This window comes from Seriola aureovittata, chromosome 23 (assembly GCF_021018895.1).
Source record: "Seriola aureovittata isolate HTS-2021-v1 ecotype China chromosome 23, ASM2101889v1, whole genome shotgun sequence".
NCBI lineage: Eukaryota > Metazoa > Chordata > Actinopteri > Carangiformes > Carangidae > Seriola > Seriola aureovittata.
Window position 1 is genome coordinate 5,302,079 of NC_079386.1, and position 24,631 is coordinate 5,326,709.

At 42.5% G+C, this 24,631-nt stretch overlaps 1 protein-coding gene across 2 annotated transcripts in view; it reads left to right on the forward strand.

Annotated features, from left to right (window-relative positions):
• Positions 1–24,631, forward strand: part of nlgn2a (neuroligin 2a) — a 179,709-nt gene that overhangs the window by 148,287 nt on the left and 6,791 nt on the right. For both annotated transcript variants that reach the window (XM_056368403.1, XM_056368404.1), the window contains 3 exons: positions 18,654–18,839; positions 23,065–23,330; positions 24,328–24,481. In XM_056368403.1, coding sequence (XP_056224378.1) covers positions 18,654–18,839; positions 23,065–23,330; positions 24,328–24,481 — 606 coding nt within the window. The remainder of the gene's footprint in view (positions 1–18,653; positions 18,840–23,064; positions 23,331–24,327; positions 24,482–24,631) is intronic.

The window sequence follows — 24,631 nt, forward strand, 5'->3', positions numbered from 1 at the left end:
AGCGTCCGAAAAAAATAAATAAATAAAATCTCTTCCCAATGTCAGGATCAGGGAGGTTTGGGAACTGGTCGACAATTTCTGTTTCACTTTCCAAAACAGACGATAATGACGAGCATATCCGTTTTACATAACAAGTGGGCCAGGTGTGTGGAGGTGAGTCAGTACAAACGAGCGCGCCATCACAACTGCCTCTGAGAAGAGACTGTATGAAAGTTTGCAGCCTTATCCCCATTTATATGAGTCATTGTGTTGAGAGGTTTTGGAGAGAGATCAGGAAGGCTTTTCAGCTTCCCTTCAAATGTGGTAACTCAAAGCTGCAGTTTGCCTGCAGGTGTTGTTGGACAACACATCATACAGTACATGTTCCCACATTGAAGGGCACCGCAGGAGGAAACCCATGTTCTTTTACTGCAAAAGTGCAAGCGCTTATTCGCAAGTGCACATACTGTAGTTCATGGCAGTGTAAATATTAGCGTGTTGCCGGCGGGCGGCATACTTCGGTTCATTACTGTCTCAACACATTAGTGCATGTGCCGCCAAAGAGCACTAACACCATAGGTTGAGTTTATAATGCTACAGAATGGTGCACACTCGTCCTCAGGGTTGTAAAGCACCTGTTAAAGTTGTATGTGTCCGTTAGCCTCAGGTGTGCGTGTCCCGGCCAGTGGAGCGCGTGATTAGCCAGCACTGCCGGCCATCCATCTTGGTTGGTGGAGAAGACGGGAGGGGTTAGGTTGATAACAGACCCGGGTGGCCTGGCCCCCCTATGTCTCCATTCACCTACTGACCACACACACACACACACACACACACAGACAGACAGACACGCAGCAGCAGCAAGCCTGCAGGTTAATGGCTTTGACTCCTGTCCACTCCATCTCTCTCTCTGTCTCCTGCTCTCTCTCTCTCTCTCCCTGTCATCTCGTTGTCCTATTCAAATGTTTGCTCTCTCCGTCTTAATCCCGCTCTCTGTCTTCTTCACCTCCATATATCCCCACGCTGTCTTCTCCCCCTTGTGCCTTCCCTCTTTTCCATTTCTCCATTTGTTTCCTCCATTACCTCTCCATCTCATCATTACCTCACTTCAGTTTTCTTTTTCTCTCCCTCTTTCTCTTTCTGTCTGTCTCTCTCTCTGTCTCTCTCAGCCTTACGTGGAGTGTGTGTTGCATATGTATGAGGGATGTGACAAAGTGCTGCCCTCAGCGCGAACACAGCCAGGCATCCAGAGACTCGAATCTGTAGAATCTGGGGAGTAAGATGGGGAAAAAAATAGAAGAGAGGGATAGAGAAAAACAGGAGGGAGAGGGAACTAACAGTGTGCAGAAGAAAAATAAAAGGAGAACCAACATGGAGAGAGGACAGGAGGGAAGGAAGGAAGCAGGGATGTTTTAAGTGAGGAGAAATTCAATGCAGAAATAGAGGAAGGAAAATGTGATATGTTATTGTCAAAACTGAGGACAACATTTCAATGTTTTTGCTAGTTTGAAAGCATAAATATAAAGTTTTGAGGCAAAAATAAAACAGGTTATGCTGTGAATGGGCTGTGCTTGGAAATTCTCAACTTTCAGTTATTATTATTATTTATGGATCATTTTTTTTACCAGGAAATACCTGGTAGAGAGAAAATATTTTAAAACATTTACATATAGAATGTAGCAAGACAACACAGGACCTGAGGGGCATAAAGAAGAAGCTTGATCATTTTAACAGTTGCTTTCTTTATGAAAGATGATTTTGATATTTCCCATTTATATTAACATCCCCTGACCAAATTAGTTTTTATTAACAGGCTAAATAGCACATTTCTATAACTCTCTTTATCGTGGTGAACAGATGTGCAACAAACAAGCCTGAAAACTATTAGCCACAATGAAGTGATATTATCTGCTGTGAAGTCCCAGCTGTCATAAGAGTTTTTGGCTTCTAGAAGTGACGCTTGAAACAGGTTGGAGAGGAGGGTGTTAGTGTTAAAAGAGGAGAGAAAAGTAAAAATGATGAATGACAAAAAGAGCAAAAAGGAATGAAGAGGGACAAAAACAGTGGAGTAAACAACTGGAGGCAAAAGACTTTCACTCACTCCTCTCCCTTCTTTGGATCACATTCATATTTTATTTTATATTTTATACAGTAGATGAAGAATAACAACATACATTTAAAATAGTGCGCTGCTTTCAAGTCTTCCATGTTATGTTAGTTCTGTTGTAAATTTACTTTTAACAGCCTCAAAAAATTGTTTTTGTTTGTGGTGAAACTGTCACGCTGTGGAAAGTGTGTAATTACTCTAAAAAGTTGTGAATAAAAGTTGGTGAAACTTGCAGGCACTGTACTGACACTTGACAAATGCTTTGTTGTTTCTCTCTGGAAGGCCCAAATTCTCTATACAAGGTGAGGAAAACCAAGACAAAGAGAAACAGTATAGAGAGTTTTGGATCCTATTTTATCTAATATATAGAAAGTGGTTGACAACAAGAGGCTGAGGAGGAAACAGGTCTCTGGTAATGACATAGAAACAATAGGTGAAAACAAATGAGAGCGAGAGGAGGAAAGATGACAAGGAGACAGACAGACACGTCGTCGTCTCGCTCGTCGTCTCGCTCGTCATCTCCGCGATGTTCTACCTTTGGCCAGTTGCCAGGCAACAGTGTGCTTGACAACAGCCAAGGATAAGTTGATGTGGCTCTCCTTCTCACGGCAAGGAAGTCAAACAACCAGCTGGTGTCAAACAACCTTCATCCCAATACACACACAAGGTCATTACGAGGGCACTCGTCTTTTAATAATGGGAGAACAGCGAAAACAGCACGGCAAAGAATTACTCTCCCGTCGCAGGCTCCACCTGAGTGGTACACACTTGTTGGTACATTGGAATAATACAACACACACACACACACACACACACACACATACATACACATCAAAATAAAAAAAATAGCATACTCACACACTCCATGTAACCAGGCTCAGGAATGTGTGCGTTGATGTCAGCGAGGCAGTATTTTTGCAGTGGTGTGTGTGTTTGTGTGTGTTGTTACACTCCTCCCCAGTGTCTCATGCTGCGGTCATGAATAAGTGAGCGTCTCCGCATCCCGCTGCGTGTGAGCCCACCTACCCGTGTTTTGCTCCCTCTCAGTCCCCAAGCAAACACCTTGATAGAGAACCACCACCGTTTACACCTGTAGCTTATGGTAATACTGCCATTGAGACACACACACACACACACACACACACACACACACACATATATATATATATATATATATATATGTATATATACAGTGGGAATAGGACAAAAAAGTACCTCCAGTAGCTACATCAGTAGCTGCAGATGAACAGTAGAAAGAGAAAGAATTCAAAATATATGTGAACTCTGATTCTTACCCAATTGATGCGCACGTTTCCTTTCTGTGTCCTTACTTGTACTTTTCTCACTCATGAACAGTTTAGCGTTACACTATTTGCACTGTGATAATAGCATGAATGGAACCCAAAAGGAAAATGAATAAGGCAACGGCGAGCACGTCGTTCTGAAAAATGCTCTGCTCCTCTGCAGTTCGCAGTCATTTACCAATCTGTCAGATTTGTCTGACCTGTAATTTTTTGGAATGCTGGAACGCAGTGCTCAGATGCATCATTTCCTCCCCAAGTTCCATTCATTCGGCGCTGTCTTATTGCATGTGACAGATGAATGGATAAACCACTAGACAAATGAACAGATGAACCAAAGTCATCAAAAGGGGACAAAAACAAGAGCAAACAAAAGCCAAACTAAACATTTTTCAACAGCTTAATTTCACAGCTAGCCCTCTGTTTCATGTCTTCTGTTATATGTTACACTCCACACGTGCGTGCCCGGCCCCTCCTCTGTCATGTCAGCCGTACCTAATGGCAACAGAAAGAGGAAGTACTCTGTTATACCTGGCTGCCTGCTCTGCTTAAGAGAACTAGTGTGCTCACAATAATGTGATAATGCAGCTCTGATGAGCTGTCAGTCAAACACCTCACCACTGAAAGAGATGACAGGGAAAAGGTAGTTTTACTGGTGTGTGTGTGTGTGTGTGTGTGTGTGTTCCCTCATGTTTATGCTAATTTACAACTCTGAATGTCTGTTCTGTGTTATCAGCAAACCTTGTATTGTGCTGCAGTATTGCTTGCGGTTCTGAGTGTGTGTGTGTGTGTGTGTGTGTGTGTGTGTTTGTGTGTGCGCGCATTTGCTTGTCCATACTCTGTGACTATACGTGTGAGAGAGAGAGAGAAAGAGTAACAGTGTGTGTAGTTGTGTAGCTAACCACATCTCGTGTATGTATGTTTGTGTGGCATTAATTTAGTAGAGCTCTGGAAGCGCCCAGGCAGGCCAGTCTGTTAGCGTAGCCGCTCTGCCACTACTTATTAATCAACCTGGCAGACAGACAGTGGTGGCACTGCCCCTCTGCCTGCCAAATAGGGAGCTGGCCTCACTCTGATAACTTTCAACACACTACACCCACTGCTCTGAGGCTGCCAAATTAGGAGCAACTCTGGCTAAGATAACTCTAATAGTTCCATACTGTGGGAGGGTGATAGACTGTGGCCCGCCTAAAAGACTGATGGTTTCGGTTGGAGCTGTGGGGTGGGGGTTAAGAAGGAGAAAGCAGAGGTTGTGCGGAAGGAGGCAGAAGAAAAACAGAACTGCAAGCTTCTTTCTAGTTTATCCAGGGATACTTCACCCCGCATGCATGCTGTGCTTCCAACAAAGACCCGGATGCAGGAAGAATCTACACTCTAAGAAAGAGCAGGTTGGCTGAGTGTCAGTGTACATTTAAAGTGGAGCGGCTTCTCCGCCAGCAGAGAAGATGATGCTTATTTACAATCTCCATTCATGTGCTAGTCCAGCATAAGCAATGTCACTGCCAATCTTTGTTGTTGGCAAAACCTCCACCAGGCATTAAAAAAAGCAAATTGATCAGCCAAACTGTGACTCTGGACGGGTCAAAAGATTCAACCCCTCCTCGTTGTGCAGAAGTGTAAATAATTGTCAAAAGCTGGAGTGCAGCAGAGTGAAGTCTGTAAGTGCATTTTTTGTTAATTCGGTTGGTTTATGGTCTGCTAAACTTAAAGACTTCATGGCTTGGTTTCTGATGAATGTTTCGTGCTGAATAAAATCGTCTGAATAATGGACATTTCCAGAGTACAGAACCATATAATGTGTTGTAAAGAACATTTTACTCAGTGAAGGGTTTCCAAGTTGCCTTGCATCTATTTATGTGGCTGGATGAATTATTTATCAAGGCCTTGGACATCTTTCATATCAGTGTGTCTGTAGATTCACAGTACACACACGTAGACTTTGACTTCTCTCTCCCACGCTCTCTTTTTCACTACAGTACTTTGACGACACACTCTGTCCGCACTACTTTGACTCTACATCTTATTTCTGACATTCCTTCGCACTGTCAGCTCCCTCCGTCTCCCCCTCCCCCCCCTGAACTCTGGAGTAGAAGCAGAGGCAGACGCTCTCTACACAAGATTAACAGCAGAGTCACTTTGCACCAGCTTCAGCCATTAGTTTACTATGTAGAGAGCAATGGCAGACAATCAGTCACACAGAGGATCACTGAGAGCTATCCACCGCTTCCATTTTATACCTCGTCGCTCTGAGTTCAAAGTATGAACCTAAACCCTGTTTGCTGCTGACATTTCAAGCGTGTCCAATAAGATTACAGGAAATTGAGAAACAAATGTGAAGGAAGCAGAAATATAATCAAGCCCTAGTAGCACAGACTGTACTGTGAATTTGGCGTCTTAGTTTAGAAGTGAAGGTCACTTTGACCGAGAACTTTTCCCAAACTGAGTGATTGACTGAGTGTGTTTCTGATGCTATTCATCCACCATGAGTAATAAGGGGCTCTTTAATGAGCTTATTTTGTTTTGAACTTTTTAATTTTTTTTTCTTTCTCTTATGAATTGATATGAGAATAAAGTTTGAGGGGTTTTGGACTGAGATCAACAGACACAGACTTATTCTTGACCTAAAAAATGATTGCATTCTAAAATACGTCTGACATTGGAGTTTTGAATAAGAACTTGAACTTGTTGCAGATGCTTCTCTCTCTCTCTCTCTCTCTCTCTCTAATTTGCTGATAGGTGTGTATGAGGAGAATAATACATGCATCATTTGTGCTGGTTGACTGTTATCTGGCGTAAATGTCTTAATAACTTTTGTCAGGACGATACCTGGCTGGCACACCAGAAAAATAATAACATTAATAGTGACTGTCACAAACCATTAAAAAAGAAAGAGCTGTAAAACAATGACAAATGCACTGTCAGAAGTGTATTACAGCCCATAATAAAACAGCTCTTGAAGAACTATATTAGTTTACTGTTTCCATGCCATTCATGTACGTCTGGATTCAGCTCAGCCTGAGAGCTCTTGTCGGGGCTGCTGCGGATCCCCAAATGTAGAAGTCTGAAGAACCTTTTTGACTTATGGGACAGGTAACCACCTTTAATTGGGATGTATGGGGTGTCACTACAGGTGGGCGATCTTACTTTGGCATATGATCTACTTTCTACAGATGAACCGTACAGATTGCGTCATTAAAAGGTGCTATATAAGTCCAGTAACCAGACCATTGTTAGCTGTTAATGAACTAAGCAAAAATTGTAATTAGTTGTGACACAATTTGTAATCAGCATTGTCGACGAAGAGTAGCTGTGAAAGATATGAATCACAACTTCCAGTCAGGATTTCACAATTAAACCAGAGTGGAAACATCTTGATTCAGATAGTGGATTGTGATTCTCCTCGAACAGATTGTGATATGATCTTTCGGCCACTCCCTAGGTGACGCCTAGGAACAGCATGGCGTTAATAACACTATGTTGATACTGAGATCGTTCCAAAGTCTGACCACAAAGAGGAGAACATTCACATACTTATTGTGGAGGGCTTCCTGCTTTACACCTACGACATGTCACGGATTAAACCTGGTTTGATTTCTTTTCCACTGTGCGCAGCAAAGCTAAGTGCTAACAATCAATGAAGCTAATTGTTTGAAGTGTTACAAGAACTGTGCTTTGGCTGCAATCTGAAGGCTCGTGAGTAATGAGGGGCTGTTTAATGACCACGTTGAACACTCATGCTCTTCAAGTAGTTGAGACTTCATCTTAACAAATGCATCGTCATTTTTAGTGAAAGCGTGTGCCAGTCCCTCTGCATCACGGATTGAAAGTCCTTTATACCGAGCGCAGCGTATCATTTACAGTGCTGCAGACACTTCTCACGCGCAGGCAGCCTCACAGCTGAGTCGGGCTCACAGATCAGAGGAGACGAGTGATGGACAGCGAGATGAAGAAAAAGAGGAGAGGAGATGAAATGTACTCGCACGTTCGTGTCACCGGAGTTGCGACGTCAGTGGATCGAGGACGGTCTCTGAAATGCCACCGTGCTGTACACAATGCTGGGTCACACACATGCCGGAAGTTCCATTAACACATGGGCTTGTACAAACACAGCTGGATGAATTGGAGGGAAGAAAGGCAGCAAGAGACGGATAGACCAGATAACAGAGAGAGAGTGGTGGAAAATTGCAGGAGTGGATGCACACTGCCTGTCAAGGTACACTACTTACTGCTACCTGACAGGTGCTTTCTCTTTGAGCCCGTTCGCCCCGTTAGATGTTCAGCTGTTTTCATTGGAGCCTGTTGGCAGGGAGGACATGCAGACATTTTTATTAGCTTCTCTGCTGATGAGTTTTGTTTGTGCGAGTCCCTCTGTTCAGACATGGTGACCATTGCTGCTCATGACTAGAGCTCTGATTAGAACCGTGATTGTCTTATATTGGAAAGATGTACAGACACAAGGGACTTAATTTATCAGCACAGTATAAGACGTTTCTAAGCTATGTGTGGGAATAATCACTGTGCACCTGACAGTACAGAACTGACTATGCTTAAACATAGAAGTTCATGGTCAGAAAAGAAATCTGTAAGAGAAATATCATTCACTAGATGGGGAAAATGCAGGAATGATACATAGAAACTGGCCAATTTTGTATAAGACTCTAGGGTAATTGTTTATACTGGATGTTATGAAATTCATAAACACATTTAAGCATAATTGAAATCTTGACAGTTACATCAATTAGACAGTATAAATTAAGGTTGCAGGTCAGCAGTTAGAGACAGAAATGCTGTTTGAGGACTTGGCACATGCTTGCATTGTATAGGAAGTCAATTTTTAAAGTGATGACAGACACTAAACTATCTTGGTATGAGTGACTTCAGTACTTTGAAACAAATAGCTGATAAATCAAAGCTGTTTTGAAGCAGCGCATGTCACAGATTTCACAGACGGGCTTTACCTCGCAAGACGGACGACTTTTTGTGAGTTGATCGTGTTGTTGTGGCGCGCGTGTGGCCTTCCTCTCCCTCAGAGTGAATTCATTCTGGCCATTTACGTCCACCTCATTCAGAGCAATGAGTGATATGACAAAGGCGCAGGCACCAATCATGAGGTTGACAAACAGCGTTATCTGGCTCCGCACATGGGAGCAGTGTTTCCCATTTGTATGTGATGGTGTGAAGAGAGAAAACATAACCTCTGACAAAAGCCCTCAGCGCCGTGATTTGTTTGTCTTCTGTTGCATTCTGAAGTAGCTGACGATAGCCCCAGTAGCCTTTGGCTTCTGGTTCATAGCCAACACTGTTAGACTCCACCAATATGTGACACCAACAATGTGTCATCCTGTCAATGTGATGGTGTCAACCTGTCACACTCCTAGTATTCAATGATGGAGTGTAACTAAGTGCAAGGGATGTACTTGTGTGCAGTTTTGAAGTATTTCCATCCTTTATACTTCTGCTCTTCAAACTTTCCATAGACAGAAATTGTACTTTTTCTTTGACAGGTGTCATTACTTTGAAGATTTCAGTGTATTTAATATGAAGTATTACTCTACCCTATAGTATAACAAGTAGTTCAAAGCAGCTCCATCTCAACCAACTCCAACATTAAATGATTTCTTACACAGTAGTTAGTATTAAATATCCAGTAATATGATTATGTAACACTTACATTTTCAGCATAATGAGGCTTTTACTTTTAAATACATAGAACATTTTTCTGACAATGTATCTGTACTTTCACCTAAGAAATATTTTGAACACAGGTCTTTGAACCTTGTAATGGATCTTTTTGGTATTATCACTTTTTGATGTAATGGATCTGAATACTATTATTATAAACTATATACTACTGAATACTACTGAATACTAATTCTACCACAAATATTTATAGATCAGGCTGTGGGAGCTAGGATAGAAATAAAATTAGTTTTCAGACTTAAACTAAAATTGTCATAAATGCTTATTCATTATTAATGAATAATATTTAGATCTTATTATCATTAATTAATTTAAAAAAACGGAGTGAAGAGCTGTCATGACAAGACGACCATGTTTCTGTACCAGCATTAGAAGGTCCACGGTCAGCCACAGTTTGAACCCGGGAGCAAATACTTACATACTCACATACTGAAACCCCGACCTGCAGATCACGGATACACAACACGTGTGTAGGAGGAGGTATCGCTCAATTTTTGCAGAACATTGTTTATCTAAATTGTTTACCCAATATACATGTAAAGGGAAGGTCAAAATAATCGACCCTGTGAAACGCTCTGCTGAGTGTGGGGGTGGGTGGGCAGAATTCCCTTTGTCACACACACGAAACACACACAGGCTCACGTCACCCACACGTTTGATGTGAAGCGGCCTTATCTGACAACAACCTTCCACTACTGAAGGCGTTCAGCACAACTGCCATTGTCACCATCAGAGTGAAATGCGATTTATCATATCATTTGCATATTTTAATTACGCTGCCATGGAAGGGGAAAACAGTCAGACATCTTGATGAATTTGTCATGTAAATACGTGTGTGTATACAGGTGTGTGTGTCTGTGAGTGACAATGAGGAACATACTAGTTAGTTTTGTTAAGGTTCGGTTTGAAGCTGAATAATGAATCCAAACACCTTTTCTTTCAAAAGGATATGCATCAGGTGAAATGCATCAGGTGAAATTTTTTTTTTGATGAATGTACAAAAATGGTCAAATAAAATGATTCTGAAAAAGGCATGAACCGTGCCAGATGAAAAACCCAAGCTCAGCTGAACTGCAACATGCTGGCTGTACTCGGTGCCATGCAAACTGAGTTCAGCGTGAGAAGGAGTTACAGTATCTAGGCCAAGCCAGCACGGGCTCTGTTTGAAGTATTGCAGTATTTTTGCCAGAGCGTAGTGGAGTAGCAGAGGTCTACTTTTAGCTTCACAGATGCACAGACACAACCAGCCATTCATAGCACCGCAACAGAAAAGCATGAACAGGAGATGACAGTCAGATAGACTCACGCACCACGTATGCACATAAACATGCAAATAAAACGCTCCTACGCATTCATGCAGACTCAGATGCTTTGAGACACACGCACTCACGTTCACACGCCCCTGTAGAACCACAATGAGTGTTTATCCATTTATTTTTGCTGTTTGTTTGTTTTGCTCGGTAAATCCTAACCACTGCACAGCTGCTAGTGCTGGTGCTGCTGCTGCTGCTGCTGCTGGAGTCGGCATGGACGGCAGTTTGGGGATTCATTAGCTCTTGTTTTCCTCCACCCCTGCCTATATTTTCCCTCCATCCCTGCTCAGGAGCATTGTGTAAACATTTAACTCGGGTTGGCCCAAGATGCAGACTTTTCAAAGTTTTTGACACTCTGCCAACTACACGTCAAAGTCAAGTTTACTCATCATGATGAGGTCTAATAAGTCTGTGTAGCAGTTGTGCAAAGTGTTGTGAGGCTCTGGAGGAGCTTAAAGTGAGAGTTTGGGTAGTTTGACGTGGGGTGGTGTGAGCTGAGCTGAATGTTGTGGACACGGTCAGCAGAAAGAAAACGTGTTTTAGCCACTTTAAAAATGTCCACTGAAAAAAAGCCAATATCAGATGAAGTGTACACTTTATCTTGCTGTCAAACAGCCTTTTCCTTTGGAACTACATTTTCTCAACCGTTTATCTACGGTATTCCGACGCATACACGCCCTTTCTCTTAGGTCATTCTGACTCATACAGCTGATCTGCAGCGTACACTGACTATGTATAAGTACCTCACACAACCTCACTTCACATAACCCACACTATCACTTTAATCTGAGAAAATGACCCCACTGATATCATCTGGGCTGTCTCAGCTGTGCTTGGATACAACAAAAAACAAAACCGGAGGGAGAACCTGTGAAGTTGCATTATGGGAAGTGTAGGATCCAGGAGCCCATATATGGAAGTAAAAGTCAGAATATCCCCGCCACCACTTGACCAAGTCTGTTTCTTGTTAGTATTCCAGCTTTTTGGAAATGCAATACTAAATCAGTGGAGTACCCCTTTAAAAGTCAGATATTGACAGTGGCAAAATAAAGGACAATCTTAATCTTAGGAATCTTTCACATTTCAATTATTTCGTGCCTTTGCCACTGGGTAAATGAAAGGCAGCTCAGCTGACCGTGATTTGGTTACATAAGATATATTTAATCACATGTACATTCCACATTTTGTGATGCGAGGATTTCACAGGGAACGCCTCCCACCGACCTGAGTCAGCATAACTCTGACACCACATGCTGTGATTGGAGCAAGCACAGAGTTCTAAATGTAAGTAACCCAAATGCAATGTATGAAAAAGATATTGCAACATACACATATTTCATTTTCATATTATATGCATGTTAAAATCAGCATCCTAATGAAAGGGTATGTGAATAATGACCCTCTGATCACAGGAGGGGTTTAAGTCTCCTCAGTAAATGTCAAACACAGCGATGAAGAGAAAAACAATTACAGTAGCTTTACACCATACATCGTGTCCGATCTGGCCCATGGCACCCCTATTTCACCCGCCATTACCCTCTGACTAGCTAGAAGACCCCAGGGACAGTAACACTCAAGGGAGCCAAATGATGGATAAATAGGAGTCTTGGAAAGGAAGTGGACTGAGGAATAGATGTGGAAATACAAAAAAAAGGACACAAAGAGGTGAGGGCCTTTCAATTCTGAGCACACACTCACATGAAAAGGCTCATGATGAGAGTGTGTGATCAAGCCGGTGAGCTATTGTTCCTTGGGGCTGTAAAAGTGTTCACAGGGCAACAAAACCTGATCAATAGACACACAGCACTACTCCATAAAGACTGTAGTTAAAGCAGGAGAGTGAAATAGAATCTAGTCCTTCTTCGTGTCCCTGAGGACACACACACACACACACACCTGACAATCTATCATTTCACTTTCTTTCGTTATGTTTGTCCCTTTGTGACTCATTCTGTCTCTGTCAGCCGCTCTCATGCTTCTAACTCACTGTCATCCTCCCTCTGTGTATGAGTGCGTGTGTATGAGTGCATGTCTATGTGTGTGTGTGTTCTGCATCCCTCTGACACACTTGGAACTGGCCTGTGACAAAAACAAGAGCGATCACACTCACTCGTACTTTCTAAATACTCACACACACACACACATAAACATGCATGTGCAGATTGAGGCTTTGAGGGAGACTCTCTTGTAGTCTGCTGGGAGCTGGCCTGGTTTCTCTCTCATAAGCATCCTCACACACACACACACACACACACACACACACTTCCTCTCTTGCTGTTGCTGTATCTCTGTGTTGTTGTGCCACCCAAACACAGAACATACAGTATGACAACACACAGCTTCAGACGACATTATTACATACTGATGCAAGCACACACACACACAGACACACACATACATACAATTGGCCATGCAATTTCATTAAGGGGTGTGCAAAAGAGTGACAGTCCACTGACAGTGCACTCACACACACAGACACACACAGACAGACACACACAGACACACACATACATACACCACAGAGGACCTCAGAGACCAGCAACCTAAGCCCCAGACTAAACCCTGAAAGATGGAGGGATTGAGCAACGGGGGACCAGGGAGATAAAAGAATGAATGAAGGAAGAGTTAATGGAGGAGCATCCATGAAAAGATAAACCAGTGAAAGAAATAGAGAAGAAATAGGGCAAAAAAAAAACACGGATTAGTATTTCAAATTTGAGACACCAGAACATTTTCTGTACATTTATACAGTAAATCTTACAATTTCATCCTTGGTTGCTTTGGCGCCACCTGTGGTCACTGTGGTAACAGTAAATGTGGTTTAACAGTAGAGCAAAAAGAGTTTGTCAATGAAAACATTGCTATCAAATACACTGCATTTCCTGTGACTACTTCACAATAAAAGCCTGTGTTTCAACAGTGGAATGCTTTTAAAGTGAACAGGCCACAGTCACAGTAGGAAATGTTGGATTAGCATTAGCAGTAACAGTAACAGTAAACAGTGAACATTGAGGCTGATAACAGTAAGTCTGGATCAGTTGAATGCAATTTCACTTATGAATCCAGCATGGGAAAGGTTCTGCCACTAGCAATGAAAACTACTGTATATAGCCTAGAGGTACAGTATGTAAACATGTTGAAATTACAAATGGCAGACATATATGTATCAGTACATATCAGTATATATCAGTACTTTTAAACTGAGAGGATGCTGTGTTACTTTCATTAATATGCTGCTGTTGTGAAGTTTTATTTTCTCTGCTAAACATCAAGTCAGAGGTGAACAGTTTCAGAGAGGAACAGATGAAAAGATGTGGAAGATGCCGGGGAGATCAAAAAAGCAAGACACTGATTAAAAAATACAGAAAAATATCAGGAATTTGGAAATAGCACAAGAGAAAGAGATTAGACAGAGGTGCTGACACCAAGCAGGTCGCGTCTTCATTCAGCTGATTGTTCACATGTCAAAATGTCACTGTTTTTCTGCTCGGCAAAGGGTGCAAATCACACATACATACGCACACACACAGACACACACGTGCACACACTGAGAGGGGTCCTGCCCAGTGTGAGGGTATAAAATCTGAATAATTTCACAGATAATTTGGTTGTCACAGCCAGGCAATAGTAATAACAACTTTAGAGAGAGAAAGAGCGCAAAGAGAAAGAGGGAGAGGAGCGGAGCAAATCACCCAAGGCCAATCGCTGTGTCTAAAGCCAGAGTGGTGTTTGTGGAAAAAAGCCTCTTTTTAAGCTCACTGAAGAAAAGAGGAATGTTTCTTATTTCCCCTTTTTTTTCTCTCCTACTTCCCTATCCTTTTGCATCATTCAGCGTGACCCTCTGGAAATTGCTAAACGTTCAGCGTGGCAGCAGGATGATGCTGTCGTCCCGCTGCAGCATTGGTGATATAAACAGCAAGGTGCTGCAATTAGATTAATATACTACAGCGTTTGGGAACGTGCAGCCTATCTAACAAGCAGGTGGCTTTCATCACCTCTGAAAGAAGTGGGCACAATCTGAGGTTTGGGTGTGTGTGTGTGTGTGTGTGTGTGTCATATTGAAAGTGTGTGCGTCCCATACATAATTCAGATGCTTCGAGCCGCCCACATCTGTTCATTTCTCTGGACGTTGCACACACTCCTCTGATAGACAATGATCACTATGCTGCCAAGAACACACACACACACACACTCACACTCACACTCACACAGGGAGTTCTGGCACCCATGTCAACCTCTAACAATGGATTCACATGGGATACAGTGTGTTAGAAGCACCACACTGTTCACACACAAATCATGATCACATGTATGGCTGCACACAAACATACACACACACACACACACACACACACACAACAAACCTGTGCAAGCACATTGGTTCTATATAATCTCAAGGCTCTCTGATGGAACATAAAAGGCTCATTGCCGCTTGTGAACGCAGGATAGATACACAAAAGTAAAATACAGAGGAATATGAGCGTGCATCAGGTCAGCGTGGGCGCTAGCATGTTCGAATGATTATACATAGCCTTTGTGCGTATGCATGTGTCCTGTTTCCACGTGCGCACGTACGTAATATTCCTCTGTCTTTGTGCGCTCATGTATACGTGTGATGTGTGCATCTTTGTCTGTGTGTGTGTGTGTGTGTGTGTATGTGTGTGTGTGGAAAAGAGAGGGAGATGGAGAGAAAAGGAGGCAGTCTTCTCTGTAGTGTCAGCCTTTGATCAGTGTCCCTGTGTGTGCGCGCGTGTGTGTGTGTGTGCGCGCAAGCCAACCCCTGGTGTCTTGGAGGCAGATGAAACACTGTGCCTCTATCCGGGACTCACAGAACACCCACTATCCTTCTCTCCTTCTCCTTTACTCTCTCTCTCTCTCCCTCTTTCTCCCTCTGTCTCTCTGTCTCTCTCCCCCTTACCCCCTCTAACCACCATTCCTTACCACAGCCATTTTAAAGGCTATTCATGCAGAGCCGCGCTTTCATCTTGCATTGCGGCATTTTAACCAGCTCCTCTGTTTCTTCAAGCCTTTTTATCAGATTATAGAGGAAGGGGAGCGCGGGTGAAGTGGCCTGCTGTCGTACACTGACTCACAGTCAGTTGGACGCAGCGTGAAGGTGCAGGAAACACAACGGCCTTGGCTGTAACAAGATAACTTTAGGATCCTGGATGTGTGCTGACTCTGTGTAGCCCTGTTCAGTCGCTTCAGTGTTTTGATGTCCCACCAGCGCATCACACATTTTAACAAGGACAATAATTAAAACAGCAAAACATAACAATAAATGATCTCGCTTTATAAAATAATGATAATTAATGATTTTCTCATTTTCCTCCTCTAAATATCTGGACTTTATATTTTAACTGCTCCCACATTTTGTGCAAGAAACTACGCTGACAAAGAAGTATTACTATGTATTGCATTAATTAGCTCAGTTAATGACCTCATTAGCATAATTGGTTATGTTTAATATATCATGGTGATTACAGTAGGGCATTAGGCAGCTTATTTGCCTCTTGTTTGTGCTTGGCTTAATTAATGCACCCAAACATGCAGCTTATTTGTGTGTATTTGTGGTGTTTAAAGAGCAGCACAAAAGCCAGTAAATGCATGATGTGCTTCCTGATATGTGCTCCGATCCCTTTTGTTTTTTTATGGATCATTTGAGATGATCACTCTTAATTGATTTTAGTTGTACTTGCAGAATAGAGAGAGAAATTATTGCGACGATGTCGTGAACTTCAGTATATGAAACCCTCAACGTAAGTACAGCATATGGAAGCAGACAGTGGCAGTCATTTTTTGCTCAAATTAAATTGTAAATTCATGATAAATGAACATATAAACAAACATGAACAACACTCATATGGTTTTATTCTCCATGGAGCACTTTCAGTCGGCTGATGATGAGCCATCACCTCTCCCACTGCAACATCAACCTTTTCCAGCAGCTGGCAGACAACTTCTGCCGCGTGAAAGTTTTAGACTTGTTTAATACAGTGTGGAGATGCACTTCCTGTTCTTTCAGGTGTGCATCGTTCATTACTCAGTGATTAATGTCATTATGTGTGTCTGTTTTTATGCCTCCGCACTGGCAACAGCGAGGGCTGGAAGCAATATGTTTTCGGGTTACCTGTCTGTTTGTCTCACAAACACTTGCTTGGACTCAAGGATGAACTGATTAGATTTTGCTCGTCAACGGGTCAAAGGTCAAGGTCACGGTGACCTCACAAAGCACAGTTTTGGCGTTGTGAACGCGATATCTCAGGAACCACTAGCTTAATTGTTAATTAAGACTGTGTCACGCTCAGTAGTTCACATGTACTCGCTGTTATGGCAAAGATTCAGTCACAGTTGAAATCTCTACACAATTGTTTCATCTGCCTTTGTCTATTTCTTCATTCTGCGTTGTAGTTCTGAAGTAAATGTGTTGTAAAATATAATATTGGGAGAGAGTGCAGGTCATCTGCCATGTTTTTCCCACAAGGTGGCGCCTTATCCACAGACTGGCTCTTGCTACTAAGTTGGTATTCTGTTTAGTGAGATCTAGTCAGTCTAATGCCTGTCAGTGCAGTTTATTTTCTCTTTTGTATATTCTAAGATTCCTGTTTCTGGTTTTATCATTTTTGTAATCCCTGCTTTTATTTTTAGTTGTTCAGTTGTCTATTGTTTTGTGAATAATTTGGCTATTTTTTTGATAGTATTTATGTCATTGTCCTTGTGTAGTTAACCACAAACATTATAACCTACATGTTTCCATTACTCGACAAAATAAGATGTGAATTGATGCATGTTTCCATCCACTACTGTTATGTGAATATTAGTACCGTGGTTTGTCAAAATAAACAGCTGGTGGTGCAACTTCTCCAGTCAGGAGGGCACGTCAAAATGACCTAATGAAAACAGAGACGGTCAAACCTCAGATGGTGAAGAAAATGTAGAAAACATGGTTAAAATATGGCATTTCTGTTTGTGTCACATGTCACATTTACTATTATCGATACACAGGCTTTTCCACCCTCATCTTTTTTTTTTTTTATTCCCTAATTGAAAATGTGCATAAAAACAGATCGTTGGAATCCCGCCTATAGACTCCCAACTCATATTCTTAAACCCACTATTCAAAATACAACTGCGCCTGGACCCTGAATAAATATCTCGAAAGGAAAACCTGACAGACAGCCCATAGAGAAACCCTTACCTTCCTAACCAGCTACCGACCTATACCTATGAATATACTGTATATACTGTATGATTTAATTAGCACTGAACAAAGGAAAAGCTGTATAGTGAATTGAGAAATGCTTGTGACTTTATATTGGATCTAATTGGAAATAGCCGAGATCTTGATAACACTAATTACACATCCATTGCAGACAACATAGTGTGTGTTTCTTTCCCAGTAGATTCTAGCAGCTAGCTGTATACAAGTGTTTAACCTCTACTGTATAGACTTAATGGATGACCTTTCCAGTGCACCTGCCTTTAATAAAGACCTAATTAAGAGTCCCATTAGGATCCGAGAGCCCGCCAGTTAATGGGTACTTAAATGGAATAGATTTCGGTCTTTGGTGGAGCAATCGAAGATACTCAGCTGCAATCATGAGAGGCAAATGTCAGCTAAACTACGGTGCTCATGTTCATGGTAATGAAGCAACATGTCTCTGATGTGTTTTTAATAATTTTTAGACAATGGCGCTCTATGGCACTACAGGACTACACACACAAACACACACACACACACACACACACACAACACTAGAATCTGTCCATCGTTGGTAGTAGTACTTTATATTGGATTTGCTAACAGTCAGAAAAGTATAGAATATTGATAGAGGACTGAGTGACTAAAAAGATTGTAAAGTGTTCAAATCCTGGCATGATGTGTCATCACTTGTAATCCAGTTATGGGTGTGATTCAGATTAGGGTCACCTATATTTCTCGGGTGTGTAAGTGGCTTTCTGTAAAATTCCCTGCTCAAGGGCATTAGACAAAGTCAACGTCATCAAGAGAGGAGCTGAAAAAGCAGATTCTTCTCTCACTCCCTTTGCTGTCTTCGTGCAGCTTCTGTCACTCCTTGCTGATGAATAATGGGGTTGCGCGCACACACATTGACTCAAACGCAAACACACTTGTTCTCAGCAGTCAGAAACTGATTTACAGGCCGCAGTAGGGAACATTTGTCAAGACAGGTACTAAATACTAAAGGTACTGATACTGACGTCATCTTGTCCTTCTCTCCTCTCTTTATTCTCCAGGCTTCCTCAGTACTGGTGATCAGTCCGCTAAGGGAAACTACGGCCTGCTGGACCAGATCCAGGCCCTGCGTTGGCTCAATGAGAACATCGGCCACTTCGGCGGAGACCCAGAGAGGATCACCATCTTCGGCTCCGGAGCCGGGGCGTCCTGCGTCAACCTCCTCATCCTCTCACACCACTCGGAGGGTAATTGAAGACTTGTTGTGTTATTTGCGTGTTCGTTTTCTCGGTACAGCATCAGTTATTCTTCGTCTGTCACCTCATCATCCACTTGTTTGTATTTTTATATTCGGTAGATACTTTAACACACATTCCCACTGGTATTGGAATTCCTGGAATGTCATAAATTTCTTGCGACTGCTAATCGTCTGAATCCAGCCTTGTGAATCGCTCATTAAGCACACATTTCCTGACTAATGGATTGTGGCTGTTTACATGAATTCTCCCAGATCCAGCGATGTTTCAGTCCTCAGCGTAGATCATTCCTGACTGATCTCTGAATGGCCATAATGCATACTTACACACCATCTCTGCGTATGTGTTCTATATATTTGCAGGAAACAGATGGTGATTTCTGATTCAGTCTTTAAAACCCTCAAAAAAAAAATGTTTGTTTATTTATTTTTGTAGTTGAAATAACTTTTTTATACCCAGTGTAGTTGATAGTGTATATTTTTTTTTTACCTCTATTTCTCTGTGGGTTATGTCATGACCCATGATCAGATGGGAACTCAGCAAGCTGCCCCAGAAATCATTAGGGCCTGTGATGTTCGCTTGACACCTCTATCCTCAAAGGACAACACTGCTTATCCTTTGAACTGAAGAATTTAAGCAGTCATGTTGCTAATGAGTGAGTCCATGTTTGATCCAGGTTATGTCGTCCATGTCTGTGGAGGATAAATGACACTGGGGCTCAAACCTCACCTCACATTACCTGACTTGGCGAGCGCTCCTGACTCCTGTTAACGCTCCACTGCTCTGCAGCAGAGAGGTTTTACCTCCATCAAAAACCTACATCTGTCTGACCTCATGCTCCCCATTACCAACAACACACCCTGAGGGCTAAGTGTTAACATTGCACCACCAAAAGAGAGAGGCCTACGGACCAATCGACTTTGATCTGAATTGAGATCAGTGTGGCTGACGACCCGCAGCCAAATGGTCACGCACTCGGCGCCTTTGATCATGCTGTTCTTGAAGCTGTCCTCCTTCGATCGTAACTTCTCTGTTCTCCACGCTGCTTGAGGACTCTCCCTCAATATCTCTCTCCTCTGTTCATTTTCCGTCTCACACACACAAACTGCAAAGGACAGAAACAGGGAAAGAATTGTAGGTGAAAAGAAGGAGAGAGATTAGAGAGAGCATGTTCACACAACCACAAATCTGTTTCAATCGCCAATCTGTGTGTGCGTGCGTGTGTGTGTGTGTGTGTGTGTGTGTGTGTGTGTGTGTGTGTGTGTGTGTGTCTGAAGCTCAGACGTCTGACACGTCTCTAATTTTGACTCATTCTGTCTGTGTAGATGTGCCTTGAAAACAAATGAGTGTTGTCAAGGCTTGAGAGAGCATCTGTGTACTGCTGCCATGGCAATGTGTCCATTTAATACAATAGCTATAATTATACTGATGTCTGTTAACCCCTTCATATTAACCCAGGCACACCCAACCTTTTTTCCCTCATCAGCAAGTGACCCACTTCGCTCTTAGTACCCCCCCCCCCCCGAAACCCCAACTGTTATATGTTTATATGTAGGTCTAGGTGCTTATACCTCATATCTAAAGTGCAAATACAAAGAAAAATAACAGCAAATTTCACCAGAGAAATATCTTGTTGCAACCCTTTAAGCACTGCTAACCAGGCTCTGTGGAAATAATTAGCCACCCTGGAATGAAGAATACAAAGTTGTTTTAAAGAGTAACGCAACACGAAATTGTGTTTATACAATTTGAACAAAAAGCAATACTAAGAAATTAATACTTTAATATTTTGGAGAAAAAAAAACAACCTTGTTTACGTTTGTCAGTGTCCTCCAACTGAAACAACCACATAGTTTTTTTTGGTCCCTACCCTCAGATACTGTACAACTCATAGGAGCGTGCCAGCAGCAGGCGTACCAGACCTTTGTTTTCATGGTCACTATAATAAACACTCGGTTAAAGTTGAGGAATAATCACAGTTTGCTTAGGTTGTGTTTAGGAGAAGATCAGGGTTGGGTTGAAATAAATACTTCCTTAAGGCTAGACCTCTGTCATCATGGTTACAATAGTAAACACTCGATTAAAGTTGCAGGGCAGCCGTTTATAAAAGAAACAACATTGTCATAAAAAGAAAAAAGAAAAAGTTTGAAACAGGAAATGAACAGTGGTTTCCTGTATAAAAGTCCTGTGTTTTGCCAGCTCATCCATCCACCCCAACACAGACTTGCTGTTCTCATACTACACCTTACACACTATAACTATTTCTTGATGAACAACAGTTTATCCATCCGCCCTGTATTTCTGCACCGCATCCCCGCTGTGGGAAGCCATCGCACCTGGCTGTTGTTGGCCGACAAGTGTGTTACTCCTCTAAAACCACAAATTGTCGTTTTCATTTCTTTATGTATAAGGATTAAGCAAACAAGATATGTTTGAATTAGCGAGCTTCAGAGGTGCTGGTAAATGTATTTTCTAACTTAGCAAACGGTCTTTATGCTAATCCAGGCTAAACACCTCCCAGCTCCAGCTCCATGCTTTAGCATGCAGACATGAAAGTGGCAGTCTTCTCATCCAACTCATTAAAGGAAGTGAAAAAGTTTATACTTTAAAATATAGCAATATTTTGTTTTAGTTGGCCAGATGTTTTTCACACTGGCTCAGCCCAAAAGCCGCCACTGCTTGTTTGTTCACTTTGAGATGGCAACCACAATTGTTGACAGTCATTCTAGTTTGATCATTAATTTTTCAGGGGAGAACTTTAGCAGCAGAGGGACCCTACTGGTTGGGAAAGCTTGTATTAACCCCTTGTCTCCTGTCACTGACAACCACCCCCCCACCCCCCCACCCCCTACCCCTCCACCCTCTCACTGCCGCCTGTCCATTCTCATGCCTCCACTTTGTCATCACCCCCATCGTCATCATCATCCTCGTCATCATCAGCATCTAACGGTGTAACATCAGCCCACTAGACGCCGCCTGTCTGTCATGCTCCCCCTCTCTCCCCCCCCCGCCAGGGACGCCAGGTAAGGAGTCTGTCATCCTCACCCTTAAGGGACACCAATCATGTCAACAACACTGCATCACAAATCACAAGCCCGATAGCAGACATGTTCAGGATGGATGGCAGGATGGAAGTGGCATATGGGATGGAGGGTGGGACTGTAAATGATGCTGATATAATGAAGGGTGGGGGACATAGAGGGGAAGGCAGCATCCATGGTATCCTTTTGGCAGTGTATAGGGAAAGGGGGTAGAGATGTCCTGAGGTAATAATGTTGAAGGAGGAAAAAGTGGAGGAGAAAGAGAAAAGCTATGCTCTGACCTAGCATCAGAGATGAGAGGAGCCAAATAAAGGAAGGCACTGAGCAGGGGAGGCAAGAGGCACTTAGGGAATGACAAAGAAACTGATTTTGAAGACGAATGAAATAATACCCACCTCCCACTTCTCTGTCTGCCTCTCCCCCGCTGTCTCTCACGGTACAGATATGTAGGTGTAGCTCTTTCCAAGCTACTTCTTACTGTAATTGATTTCCCAGGGAAAGGGCGGCACTGCGGCTCTGCTTAATAATTAACTGACCAATCTTCAGCCCGGGAGAGGGTAGAGAGAGAAAAAAGGAACGCAAGAGGAAACGAGTCAGGCAGGCGGCCCCTTAACGAGCCGCTTGAGTGGCTCAAACAGCACAGGACAGGCAGAACTAAGGAGACAGAGAGAGACAAAGAGGAAGAGAGGAAGAGGGAAACATAGCCAGAGAGAGGCTGAGAGAAAAAAACATCCAGTGCAAGAAAAAGGGAAAATGGCTCTTTATAAAATCTCAGATGAGCCTGCTCCCAGTCCTGCCTCTGTTTTTTTTAGTTACAGCAGCAGAGCATGCTCTCTCTGTGATTTAGTTTCATTCCCTATCTGCCAGCTTTTGCTCAAGTGAGAGGGATGAGATAAAATAAAAAAGGGTTAGTTTTCTAATACGGGGAAATTCTAAAAGTAGACAAAGGGAACCTGATATGATGATATGATCCACATCAAATAGTCTTTCTGCATCGTGTCCTATTTCAAAACTTCACAGAGCTCCATCCTGCCAGCAGAAAATACTAAAAACTGGGGAAAATGCACATGACATCCAGTGAGACCACCAACACTTTACCATGTTTTTAGGACCTTAAAAGACCTAATTTATCCCCTCATAAATTAAGATAGATTCTTTTCCATCTGTCCCTGCAGGTCTGTTTCACAGGGCCATAGCCCAGAGTGGAACGGCCATCTCTAGCTGGTCCGTCAACTACCAGCCCCTCAAGTACACCAAGATCCTGGCCCGGAAGGTGGGCTGCACCTACACGGAGACGGCCGACCTGGTTGACTGCCTGAGACGCAAGAACTTCAGGGAGCTGGTGGACCAGGACATCCAGCCAGCCCGCTACCACATTGCCTTTGGCCCTGTGGTGGATGGCGATGTCGTGCCCGATGATCCGGAGATCCTCATGCAGCAGGTGAGGGTCTGACACCAGCAGCAGATGTCATACTTATACTGCGGTTATTGACACGAAAGACAGAGGAGAACACAAAAAACATGTTTCAGTGTGACCTTTGCACAGAGTTGGGGTGTGGCGGTGACCTTTACCAGGTGGTGTGAACTCATAAAACAGCTGGTGGTGTTTGAGATGTACATTGGTTTGGTGGTATATTTTAGACCCATGGTTCACAACCTTTTTTTTTTCTTTTTTTTTTGTGATCCTTTAATACAAAGCGTTGTGTACTTGCAAAGCCTTCATCACAGGGTGCATGTCTGGATAACGAGCAATTCAATCAAAAAGTGATTTTCTCTTCTCAGCTTGATTGGAATAATTTTAAGACGTAGAATTATACAGTATTTCACAACATCAAAGAAAAGATAAGAAATAGTCCAAAAAATGAAGATAATTGTTTGAAGGAGAATTTCGTTTTTTTCTTATTTTGTGTTTTTTTTCCCGTATTTTAGCTCATCACAATTCATAATCTGTACGAAATAATTAGAGGGTAGCATCAGAAGGTTTCTGGCTCATTTGAGGAGAAAAATGAGCCACATCTCAAACTGAGCTCTTGTTGTGCATCAATTGATACTGTAGACTTTAAAAACTCCACAAGACCGGCGCTTACAGGTTGTGAAATGCTGTTTGTGTAGAGCTCATCTTTGAGGTATTTTGCATCTTATAATGAAACAAATGTGATGTATTTGATGATAACACATGGTAGTATTAAAACTAGATCTCTTCTTCCTGTCTCTGACTAAGCTTGTGGTGGTGGTCCAGGTTTCTTGGCATAAATATCACATACAAAATATGACTGAAACTGATCCGACCTTACAGATAAATACGAAAAACCAAATTGTATTCAACAGTATTTGTAGTTGTAGTGAATTTAGAAATATGTCATATACAGAGACTGGAAACCCTTCCCTTTGAATATAATTTCAGCACTCAGTGTTTTCTTCCTCTATTTCACCACCAGGGGGAGTTCCTCAACTATGACATCCTAATAGGAGTGAACCAGGGAGAGGGGCTGAAGTTTGTAGATGACAGTGAGGACAACGATGGCATCTCAGCCGCGGCATTCGACTACACCATCTCCAACTTTGTCGATAACCTCTACGGATACCCTGAAGGTAACTGTATTCATCTTTCAGATCAAATTTGTTTATATAACTAACTACTCTCTCCTCTCAGATGACTGAGTTTTGCAGCATCGTTCCTGGTTTATTCTGGAGCCAATTAAGATGCAATCTTTTTTAAAGGGGTGAAAATAAAGGAGTCAA